This window comes from Phaseolus vulgaris, chromosome 8 (assembly GCF_000499845.2).
Source record: "Phaseolus vulgaris cultivar G19833 chromosome 8, P. vulgaris v2.0, whole genome shotgun sequence".
Classification (NCBI taxonomy): domain Eukaryota; kingdom Viridiplantae; phylum Streptophyta; class Magnoliopsida; order Fabales; family Fabaceae; genus Phaseolus; species Phaseolus vulgaris.
This window is the reverse complement of record NC_023752.2, coordinates 22447857-22460168: the sequence shown is the minus strand read 5'-3', so window position 1 is coordinate 22460168 and position 12312 is coordinate 22447857. Positions and strand designations below refer to the sequence as shown.

Below are 12312 nucleotides of genomic sequence, written 5' to 3'. Positions count from 1 at the left end.
CAAGAAATGAAAAGTTATTTGAAAATGGTAGTGTATGAGTCACCAAATGTTGATGTTTTTATGTCCTCATGGGGTAATTTCATAAGTCAATATGAGTGCACCAATATGATAATGCACTGCGACATAAGGCAGAATTCGAGTGTGAAGCAAACTTTATTTCTCTGAAAACAGTTATTAGTTGTAGCTCACAATATGGCATTGAAAGACAGTTTCAAACAGAATACACTCATTCAAAATTAAACGAAGTCCAAGCTAAGTTTAGAGGAAAGATGTATTGTGTTGTTAATAATTTATTTATTGATGGACATATATGTTATGGAAGAGTCATTCCGGGATGGTCGAATAAACCATTCCAACTGTGTAGTGTTATTTGACCGCGAAAACCATGATTTTTGTTGCACATGTTTGTTATTTGAATTTAGGGGGATTTTGTGTCGGCATTCTTTGGTTGTCCTTACACAAGAAAGAGTCACGGGACTACTGACGAAGTATATTTTGATCAGGTGGAGTAAAAATGTCTGTCGGAAGCACACATACATAAGAGTTTCGTATGGGAGAAAGGACAAAGATCCATAAGTTGAACGATATGATGGCTTGTGCAAGAAATTCTATGACATAACTGTAAGTGCTAACGGGAACACGAATACAAAATAACTTTTGCACAAGTATCTTGATGGTTTTGTCGTGAAACACGGTCAACCAACACATGACAATTCTAGAACAAAGAACAATATTGGCCAGCCACTCATGTCTGATGTAGAAGGACAATCAATGTCACCTACTCATACGACTTTGAATTTCCTTGTCATAAGAAGTGTGTAGCCCTATTGTTTTGAAACAAATTTCCCTGTCACTTTAGGTAAGACCAGTAGTGTACGAGTGCAATTTCGATGACACTAAATTTAGTGGCTTGAGTGAAATTCAACCAGTAGTGTGGAGGTTCGTTTTGGGTAAAACTAGAAATGTACGGGTGCATTTTCGCTCACACTAAATTTAGTGGCTTGAGCGAAATTGGACCAGTAGTGTAGGGGTTCATTTTGGCTCAGACCAACAGTGTACACTGCAATTTCGTTCCCACTAAATTTAGTAGCTTAAGCTAAATTCGAGCATAAGTGGCTCGAGCGAAGACATTCTTCCCCCATGTGGCCCAAATCCAATAACTCCTAACCAATTAGGGTTTAACCCACCACACCATATTCACACAGAACCACATTCTCCCACAACCACAGAGAGCGAAGGTAGAATTAGGGTTCACCAAACAATTTGGGGACATTCTCTCTACTCACACTGCTCCAACCACTTACGGTTCAACCAAGCACATTCACCCACAAGGATCATTCCTCTCAACCACATTGTATTCTCTTCAAATTTATTGTCCCTACACTAAGAGAAGGTAATTTATATCTGCTAATGAATTAGAATTGAACATAATTATGTTGTTGTCCTCATTTGTACACAAACATAATGTTTGGACATACATATGAATGCTTTTGTATGTCACAATTTTAAATCAATAACAACTGTTTGATATATTGCATACATGTTTCATATGTTTTGTATGTGGGAAATTATGCACTCGGTGATGAAAGAACTTGTTGCAGATGGCTTCAAAAACAGAAAAGCGCAAAGACAAGGTCTCACACACTCAAGCACAACAACCAATGGTGGAACTACCATCAATGAGTTTTTTGAGATATCCCCTACAACTAGATGAAGGTCAGTTACGTACATATGGTAGGCTCAAATGGGGAACTAACTTTACTTGGTTTAGTAATAGGGAAACATCACAAGTATTATGTATTCTTGTCCGAACGAATGAGATTAATAACACTAGAAAGCCACTCAGAATTCTTCGATCGAGTATTACAACTTTGACCCAGATATGGACAATATTCTTATTGTCTACTGTTATCCTAAACAAACACGGTTCGAACCTTAATATGGTGCTATATTGTGCTCTGTATACTGTAACGGTATGACATCGATGTTGCAACCCTCATATATGATTCTATTCATCACTTTGTGCTACAACAAGGTGGGACAAATCTTTATCATCGAAAAGGCTTGGAGTTTCCCTCTCTTATTACTTCCTTATGTGCAACAAATGGTATAAAAGAAGCCCTTCCACAAGAATCATATTTCCAATTGCTCAAACAATGACCAACAACAATCACAAAGACACCAGAGTCAAGAATGTTAGGATGAAGCAGTGGTGCACCCAATAAACCAATTGCAGTCACCCACTACTCCAAACAGGAGTATGCTTCATTACATGAAAAATTTAGAGTCTCACATGAAACTTGTTCAACAACAGCAAGCAACAAACCACAAAGCAATGGCGAGCCTGAATGGGTCCTTCCACTTATATGCTTTACAACACTCAAGTCAAAGCACATGGATTTGACCTAGCGTTGAAGAATTTGACAGTTTGGCTCAATGGCCTGGTGACAAAACTGTTTTCGCAGCACATTCAGAAGAAAATCATGCAAAAACTGTTTTAGAGGTCAACTTATTCCTAACTAGGTCACCACTAATTGTGACATGAGCCAAGTTCATCTGTCATTGCACATCTTTACATTTATATTTGTGGGCTCTTCACTCAGTTCACACCCTCATCATGCTCATGCACCACACTTTTGAAGCTCTTGAATGTGGATCAAATTATCAAAAATTACTCACTGTACATAAACTTTGTTAGAGGTCACCACTTATTCCTTACCAAGTCGCCACTAATTGTGACATGAGCCAAGTCTATCTATCATTGCACACATTTACATGCATATTGGTGGCCTCCACTTCACTAAGTTCACACACACATCATGCTCATGCACCGAACTTTCCAATTAGTTGACTCTGGATCAAATAATAAAAAACTACTCACTATGCATAAACTTTGTCACAGGTCACCATATTTTCCTTCATGAGTCACCACACAGTCCCTCTTAGGTCACTACTAACTATGACATGAGCCAAGTCTATGTGTCATTGCACATCTTTACGTGCATATTAGTGACCTCCTCTTCACTTAGTTCACACACAAATCATGCTCAATCAACACCTTTTCCAACCACTTCACTGTGGGACAAATAATAAAAACTACTCACTATGCATAAACTTTGTCACATGTCACCACATTTTCCTTCATAGGTCACCACTTATTCTATTCCAAGTCACCACTAATTGTGACATGAGCCAAGTCCATCAATCATTGCACATCTTTACATGCAAATTGGTGGCCTCTATAGAATATGAAGCTTTAATGAAACCAAAACCTGTGAAGAAAGCCTGATGTTGTGTTGCTTTGATTGAAGCTTAGTTCTAGGGTGTTTAGAATTTGTGTAAAGTTCATTCTTAATCATATGCACAAGCTGAATCAATCTATTTTGAAAGAGAAAAATGTTTTTCTAAGCCAAGACAAACACAACCGGTTGATTTCACGGTTTAGTCAGTTGTTTTACACTTAGCTTGTTTGAGGGTTTTCAAAATTGATTTTGACTTGGTTGAATAACTATCAAAACCAATTCAATAAGTTAAAACAACATTTCAACTGGTTGATTGTCATGTTTAACAGCTTTTTAAAAACATGTTAAACTTGTTCTCAATTAATTTGAATATGTTTTGACTCGTTATTAATTGGCTAAAATGGCTAGATTTGAGAGCTATAAATATGATTACCCTCCAGATTGAAAACGTTTTTTGATAAGAGATTTGATTCAAAGTGTTGCAAGATTGCCTAGAGGATGTGCATTGGTTCAAGAACTGATCTTAGGAGCTCTTTGATTTCCTGAATACCAGGTGTAATCTGTTCCTTTTTTATTCTTGTAATTGTTTTCCTTTCTATACTTGTAAGTTTGTAAATCTATAAGGTTAGAGGTTGTTCTGACAGTTGTTGTGTGAAAAGAAAAGAGGGTGAGTGTTCTTGTGTGGTCAAGATCACCTCTTTGTGGTATTGAGTATTTGTAATATGTGATTGATTGCTAGTGGAATACCAGTGGTTTTTTGGGGACCAAATGTAGCTCAGGTGTTGAGTGAACCAGTATAAAGTGATTGTATAATCCATGATGTGATTCCAATAGCCACATAGAACAAGATTCTTGACACTTTGAGGAATCACCTTGAGCTGGAAAATGTAGAGGCACTTTCTTAGAAGTTGGATCATAGTTCTAAGATCAAGAACTCACCAAAACAAGTACCAAATCCCAAACTCATTTGGATGAACCAAATATTGTCAAATTGAATCAACAAAGGAGAAGGAAAAGAACAAACCGAACAGAATTGAACTTCAAAACAAAAGAACCGAACAGAATTTAAAAACTAAACAGAAAATAGGTGCTGGAAAATTAAAGGAACCGAAACAAAAACAACTCAAAACTCAAGGCAATAAGAACAAATTGAAGAAGAAGAAAGGAAGGAGAAGAGAATGCTCATGAAGATGGAGGAATGGTTGGATGATCACGCCACTAGAAGAATGGATGCTCCTAGATGAGTGTGGAAGCCGCCACTTGAGGAAACCATGGTCCTTCAAGATAAGACTAGAGAAGAAGCTCAAAGCTCTCCAAATGCTCACTCCAATTTTGAGTATAGTTTCTTTAGATAAAATTCAAATCTCAATTTTACAAAGAGAGCACCTCTATTTATAGCCTAAGGTGCTGAAATGTAAGCTACACAAATTCAAAAAAAACTCCCTCCCAAAAAGCTTCTAGAATTTGCGCCTAAAACAAGGCATGAGGAAGGTGTGATCCTTTCTCTCACTTTGGCACCTCCTTATTTACTCCTACACCTATCTACTAATACACCCCCCCTAAGACTCTTAACTAAAGACTAAAAGATGCTTTAACAATAGAGGTTTCTAATGTTTCCCTCTAAGCACCTTTCTAAATTATTTAAAACTTGGCCTTGCCCTTCATGGGATGGTCTTTGGGCTTTCGTGGGCTTTGGCCTTCTTGGGCTTGGGCTTGGGCTTGGGCTTTATCTTTTGCAAAGATTAACAAGAAAAACTTTAAATGTGAAGGCGAATGATCTTGTTCTTCATTATAAAAAGCCACCTTTAGTTGGTTCTCATCAATCTTTCTCTCTCTCTAACTCATTATAAATTGTTTGATGTGGTTTTTGTCTCTGCTGCTATAAACAACCAGTTAAAACGAAATTTCAACCTATTGTTTTTTTGCAAACAATTTTAATTGCTTTGATTGTTGCTCTTTCTATGATTATGGATAAAACTTCATTCTTAGTCAATCTTTGCAAAAATATTTTGACAAACAATTCACCCCCCCCGCCCCCCATCCTGTTTAGCCCGTTAATTCTACAAATTGGCATCAAGAGCTAGGTTCTTGAAATTTATTCAAGTTCTTTTTTAAAAATAAAATGTTTTAATGGCTGATAAACTACCTTTTGGGGAAGGTGCTTCTATGAATAGACCACCACTGTTTTGTGGTGTGAATTACCAATTTTGGAAAGTTAGGATGAAGATTTTTATGCACTCCACAAACAAAGGAATTTGGGAAGCAATTGAGAATGATCCTTTTATTCCTCAAGTTAAAAAGGATGATGTATTTGTTGATAAGCCTCCATCTGAATGGACTGAGGCTGATAGCAAGAAAGCAAAGTTTGATTGGATTGCAAAAAATATTATAACTTTTGCTTTAAGTTGTGATGAATTTTTTAGGGTTTCACAATGCAATTATGTAAAAGAAATGTGGGATATCATTGAGGTCAGACATGAGGGAACCAATGATGTGAAGAGGGCAAGAAAGCATGCTCTCATCTAAGAATATGAATTATTCAGAATGCAGAAAGGGGAAAATTTTTTTCTGATGTGCAGAAACGCTTTTCTCACATTGTGAATCACCTAATGAATCTTGGAAAAATCTTTGACAAAGAGGAGCTAAACATAAAGATTTTAAAGATTTTGCTTGCATGAGTGGTTTCAAATTATTTCAGATGGACCTGAAAAGTGCTTTTCTTAATGGAGTTGTGAATGAAGAAATTTATGTTTCACAACCACCTAGGTTTGAAGATCACAAGCACCTTGATCATGTATACAAGCTAAAGAAAGCATTGTATGGCCTCAAGCAAGCTCATCGACAATGGTATGCAAGGTTAAGTCACTTTCTTCTATCCCATCAATATGAAAGAGGGAAGGTTTATAAAACTTTGTTCATTAAAAAGGTTGATTCTGATGTTATCTTAGTATAAATATATGTGGATAACATTATATTTGGCTATTCTAATGCAAAACTTTGTGAAGATTTTGTCGAAGCTATGCAGGGAGAGTTCGAAATGTCAATGATGGGGGAACTTTCTTTCTTCCTTGGACTACAAGTCAAGAAAACTAAAGGAGGTATCTTTGTATGTCAATCCAAGTATTTCAACAACATACTTAAGAAGTTTGAGATGGAAGCCTGTAAAGCTGCAACAACACCTATGTCAACAAACTGCTACTTAGGTGCTGATGAAGCTGGACCAGAAGTTGATCAAACCCAATAGAGGGGGTTAATAGGTTCTCTACTATACCTTACAACAAGCATACCGGATATAATATTGTTTGCCACTGTGCGAGATTCCAATCTTGTCCCAAGGAGTCACATCTCAAAGCTGCCAAGAGGATTTTGAAGTATCTCAAAGGCACAACTACCATGGGTTTATGGTATCCTTCACATTTTCCTATTCATTTAGTAGGATACTCTGACTCTGATTTTGCAAGTTGCAAATTAGACAGGAAGAGTACGTGTGGAATATGCCACCTACTTGGAGCTAGCCTCATATCATGGCATAGTAAAAAGCAACCATGTGTAACTTTATCAACAGTTGAAGCTGAATATATAGCTGCAGGAAGCTGCTGTGCACAGATCTTGTGGATCAAACAACAACTTGAAGACTTTGGGTTAAAGATTTGCAAAGTTCCTTTGCTATGTGACAACATGAGTGCCATAAATTTGACTAAAAATCAGGTTCAACACTCAAGGACAAAGCATATTGAAATAAGGCATCAACAAAAAGACAACTTGCAGACATCTTCACCAAACCTTTAGATAGGTTCTATTCTTTAAGGAATGAATTGGGTGTAATTGATATGCATGTCTTGTCTTAGTGTTGTTTTGAATCCTACCTTTTGTCTATTTGATGAGACAAATAAAGGGAGAATGGTTTTGTAATGTTCTTATTAACTGCTTTCTTTATTGCTTTGAACATTACTGCTATGAATTGCTTTAACTGGTTTATATTTTTATTTTGTTAAACTGTTAACTCTGATATACAGGATTTCAATCGGTTATTCCTGCGAAATAACCGATTGTTTATCTGTTTTGCACCTATGTATGTTTGCTGGTTTCTCATCTGATTTGGTTGATGTTCATGTTTTGGAAATCACCAAGAGAGAACTGGTTTCTGGTGCTTATTTGATTTGGAGTAGATTACCCTGTGTTTTTGTGTTTGCTCATGATTGCAGGTTGAATAGACTCTAAACAAATAACATTCCTAAAAGCATCCCAATGATTTGTCTCCATCAAATAGGGGGAGATTGTTGAACATGGTAGCTTTGATGTTTCAAATCCACATGAAGCCTGAAGCTGTGTTGCTTTTTGGTTTGTGTTTAGATTAGGTTGTTTAGAATCTTCTTTAAGATCAGTTCTTAATCCTACACAAAGCTTGATCAAACAATTTTAAAAGAAACAAAGTGTTTTTCCAAGAAAAGGGAAAACAACCGGTTGATTTATCGAGATAATCGGTTAGTTGTCACCTAGCTGGCTTGAGGTTTTTGAAACTGCTTTTTAAATTAGTTATGCAACTGCTTGACTCATTCAACCGTTTAAATTGTGGTTTCAACCAGTTAAATGTGTGTTTTCATAATAGATTTTTTAAAACTTGTTTTAACTGATTCAACTGATTAAATCTGCCTTAAACGACTACATTTCAAGAGCTATAAATATAGCCATTCTTTCAAAGCAAACTACAACAATCAAATACAACAAGTATTAATACAAATTTGAGATCAAAGAAAGAGATTTTTTTTTTGAAAGGAGTTTTTCAAAGTGCAAGATTGTTGTTCAAGCTTTGCTGTGGTAACAAGTTATGATCATAGGAGTTTCCTGTATTGTGCAAATTCAGGTGTTTTCTATCCTTGTTTAGATACTTGTAATAGTACTTCTTTTATCTGTTGTGTGTGTTTGAAATCCTGTAAAAACAGAGGTTGTTTTGTCTTGAGGTGTTTAATATTTCAAAGAGGGGGAATGAATCGTGTGGGTTGTAAGGTTACCTCTTTGTGTGTGTTGTAATCTGGTTTTGATTACTAGTGAAACTCAGAGGTTGTTCTGAGAACTGGATGTAGTTCATGTGTGAGTGAACTAGTATAAACCTTTTGTGTAAATCTCTCTTTCTCTCAAACTCTCTATAACTGTTTGATATTTTCATTTCTGCTGCTGGTATAAACAACCGACTAAAAATAGTTTTAACCGATTAAAATTCTGATAACTATGTTTGTTGGATTTTTTGATTGCTTTCCTTAATTGCTTATCTGGATTGTTTGATAAAGATTCATTCTAAATCAAGTCTTTGCGAAAATCTTTCATAAAACAATTCACCCCCTCTTGTTTAAGCCATCAATTCTTACAATTGACATCAAAAGCTAGGTTCTTGAAAAATACTCAAGTTTCTATTTCTTTTTTTCTGAAAAATCTTTTTGATGGCTGAAAAAATGCCTTGTGGGGAAGGTGCTTCTTTGAATAAACCACCTTTGTTTTGTGGTCAAAATTATCATATTTGGTGCATAAGAATAAAGTTCTTTATTGAATCATTAGATAAAGAAATTTGAAATGTTATTTCAAACAATGCCTACATGCATATGCCTGAAAATAATTCTGCATAATCTAAAGAACACCTTGATTGTATAGCAAAAAATATAATTATTTCTGCTATTGATTATGATGAATTGCTTAAAATTTCAGAATGTATCTCAGTTAAAGAAATATGGGATACACTTGAGAAATATCACAAGAATCTAAGGAGTGCTTGGAAGGTGAGCAAGAGTCTTCTGTTGATTCATCCTTTTTTAGAAACCAAGATGGAAGTTTGTCAAATGGCCAAAGAAGAATCTGGATCAAACCAAGTAAGTACATCTTCTTCCAACAAATGTGAAAATTATTTTCAACTATTTTATGCTTTTCAAGAAACCCATGAAGAAGCTAAAAGATTAACCCTTTCAAATAACCAATTGAAAAGTGAAAACAACAGGTTGTAAGAGAAAATCATAGTCCTGGAAAATGATTTGAACCATTCAAATGTTGATTTTGAAAATCTTGAATTGATTTATCAAAACTCCTCTTGCAAATGTGATTCATGTTTTTGTAAAAATTGTGAGTACCTTCAAAAGAATGTTTTATATCTTGTGAAAACTGTTGATACAATTTCAAAAGGGAAATCAAATCTTGAAGATGTTTTAGCATCTCAAAAATGTGTTTTTGGGAAATTTGGTTTGGGCTTTTATTCTCAAAGCAAACAAAGTGGATGTTCAAAACTTTTTTCAACCATCACGAAAAATCAATCGCTTAAAAAGTCGAAACAACCGGTTGTTTGTTGTTTCTACTGCATGAAAAAGGGCCACTCTGTTAGGTTCTGTAAAATCAGGAAGTTTTCAGTTCCCAAAGGTATCCTGAAATGGGTTCCTTAGGATCATAAGGTTCCTTGGAAGTATATTAACACTCATGGACCCAAATTTGTAAGGCGACCAGATTTAACCACCTGATTTTAACTTTTGCAGGGTTGCTTGGAGAGAAAACAACACTTATGGTATCTATATAGTGGTTGTTCCAAGCATATGATGGAAGATGCATTCAAATTCCTTAGCATATCTCTCAAACAAGATGGGCATGTAACCAAGAACATCAGCTTTTGCAAGAAACTAGGAATCTTCCACAACTTTTCTGCACCAAGAACATCCCAACAGAATGGAGTGGTGGAAAGGAAGAATAGATCTCTAGAAGAGCTTGCAAGGACTATTCTAAATGAGTCTTCCCTACCTAAGTGCTTATGGGCTGATGCTGTAAGTATTGCTTGTTATGTGATGAACCATGTCCTAATCAAACCTATCTTGAAGAAAACTTGGTATGAACTATTGAATGGAAGGAAGCCAAACATAGGCCATCTGAAGGTCTTTGGGTGTAAGTGCTACATTCTAAACAATGGCAAAGAAAGTCTAGGTAAGTTTGATGCTAAATCCGACAAAGGTATCTTTCTTGGATACTCTCTATCTAGCCATGCTTATAGGGTTTATAATAAAAAGCTTATGACTGTTGAAGAATCTATACATGTTGTCTTTGATGAAACTAACAAGGCAGAACAGGTTTAGCAAAGATCAACACAAAAGAAGATGAACAGAACATCTTCCTCAAGAATCTTGACAACTGTACATAAATTCAACCGTTTGATTCTGCGAAACAACCGATTGAAAATCTGCAATAGGATGATCTGCCAAAGGAATGGAGGATTCCAATAGACCTATCTGTTGATAACATCATTGGCCAAATCAACAAAGGTAAATCCACAAGAAGGAGTATGGCAAATTTTGCAACCATACAACTTTTGTTTCCAAGGTTGAACCAAAATCAATCTGTGATGCACTCAAGGATGAGCAATGGACAATAGCAATGCATGAGGAGCTCAAGCAGTTTGTGAGAAATGATGTGTGGTCCCTTGTCCCTAAAACAAACCAAATGAATGCTATAGGTACAAAATGGGTGTTCAGGAACAAGTTAGATGACTCAGGCATCATCACAAGGAACAAAGTCAGGCTCGTTGCCAAGGGATACAACCAAGCTGAAGGAATTGAATATGATGAGACCTTCGCACCGGTAGCCAGGTTAGAAGCTGTAAGACTTTTATTAGCTTTTGCTTGCTTGAGTGGTTTCAAATTATTTCAGATGGACGTGAAAAGTGCTTTTCTCAATGTAGTTGTGAATGAAGAAATTTATGTTTGACAACCACCTGGGTTTGAAGATCACAAGCACCCTGATCATGTATACAAGCTAAAGAAAGCATTGTATGGCCTCAAGAAAGCTCCACGACAATGGTATAAAAGGTTAAGTCACTTTCTTCTATCCCATCAATATGAAAAAAGGAAGGTTAATAAAACTTTGTTCATTAAAAAGGATGATTCTGATGTTATCTTAGTGCAAATATATAAGAATGACATTATATTTGGTTCATCTAATACAAAACTTTATGAAGATTTTGGATAAGCAATGTAGGGAGAGTTCGAAATGTTAATGTTGGGGGAACTTTCTTTCTTCCTTGGATCAAATTTTTCTTCACATTCTTTTTCCCATTCTTCTTCACATTCTTCTTAACATTCTTCTTCACACTCTTCTTCACACTCTTCTTCACATTCTTGTTTACATTCTTCTTCACATTCTTCTCCATATTTCTTCACATTCTTCTTCACATACTTCTTCACACTCTTCTACACATTTTTCTTCACATTCTTATTCAAATTCTTCTTAACATTCTTCTTCACATTCATCTTTAAATTCTTCTTAACATTCTTCTTCACACTCTTTTTCACATTCTTTTTCACATTCCTCTTTACATTCTTCTTCACATTTTCCTTAACACTCTTCTTCACGTTCTTCTTCAAATTCTTCTTCAAATTCTCTTCACATTCTTCTTCACATTCTTCTTCACACTCTTCTTCAAATTCTTCTTCACATTCTTTTTTACATTCTTCTTCACACTCTTCTTTACACTCTTTTTCACACTCTTTTTTAGTGTCTTAGTCACATTTTTCTTCACATTCATCTTCACATTCATTTTCAAAGTCTTTTTCACATTCTTCTTCAGATTCTTCTTCACAGTCTTCTTGACATTGTTCATCACATTCTTCTTCACATTCTACTTAATATTCTTCTTCACATTCTTCTTCAAATTTTTCTTCACATTCTTCTTCACACTCTTTTTCAAATTGTATGTCACATTCTTCTTCACACTTTTCTTCAAATTCTTATTCACCCTTTTCTCCACATTCTTGTTAACATTCTTCTTCAAATTCTTTTTCACATTTTTCTTCACACTCTTCTTCACACTTTTCTTCACATTATTCTTCACTCTTTTCTTCAGATTCTTCACATTTTTGTTCACATTCTTCTTCACACTCTTTTTCACACTCTTGTTCACACTCTTCATCACATTCTTTTTCACATTCTACTTCACACTCTTCTTCACATTATTCTTCACCTTCTTCGTTACACTCTTCTTCACATTCTTCATCACCTTCTTCTTTACATTCTTTTTCCCGTTCTTCATCACATTCTTCTGCACATTCTT

At 35.5% G+C, this 12312-nt stretch overlaps 1 protein-coding gene across 1 annotated transcript; it reads left to right on the top strand.

Annotated features, from left to right (window-relative positions):
• Positions 1 to 6635: 6635 nt before the first annotated feature.
• On the top strand, positions 6636 to 7456 carry LOC137824766 (uncharacterized mitochondrial protein AtMg00810-like). The gene is made up of 2 exons (XM_068630440.1): positions 6636 to 6950; positions 7448 to 7456. Exons 1-2 carry the CDS (start codon positions 6636 to 6638, stop codon positions 7454 to 7456), a joined length of 324 nt encoding a protein of 107 aa, XP_068486541.1.
• The last annotated feature ends 4856 nt before the right edge of the window (positions 7457 to 12312 follow it).

What these genes read in the sequence shown, in the direction of transcription:
- LOC137824766 (XM_068630440.1), top strand. Translation starts at nt 6,636, where the DNA reads ATGGGTTTATGGTATCCTTCACATTTTCCTATTCATTTAGTAGGATAC.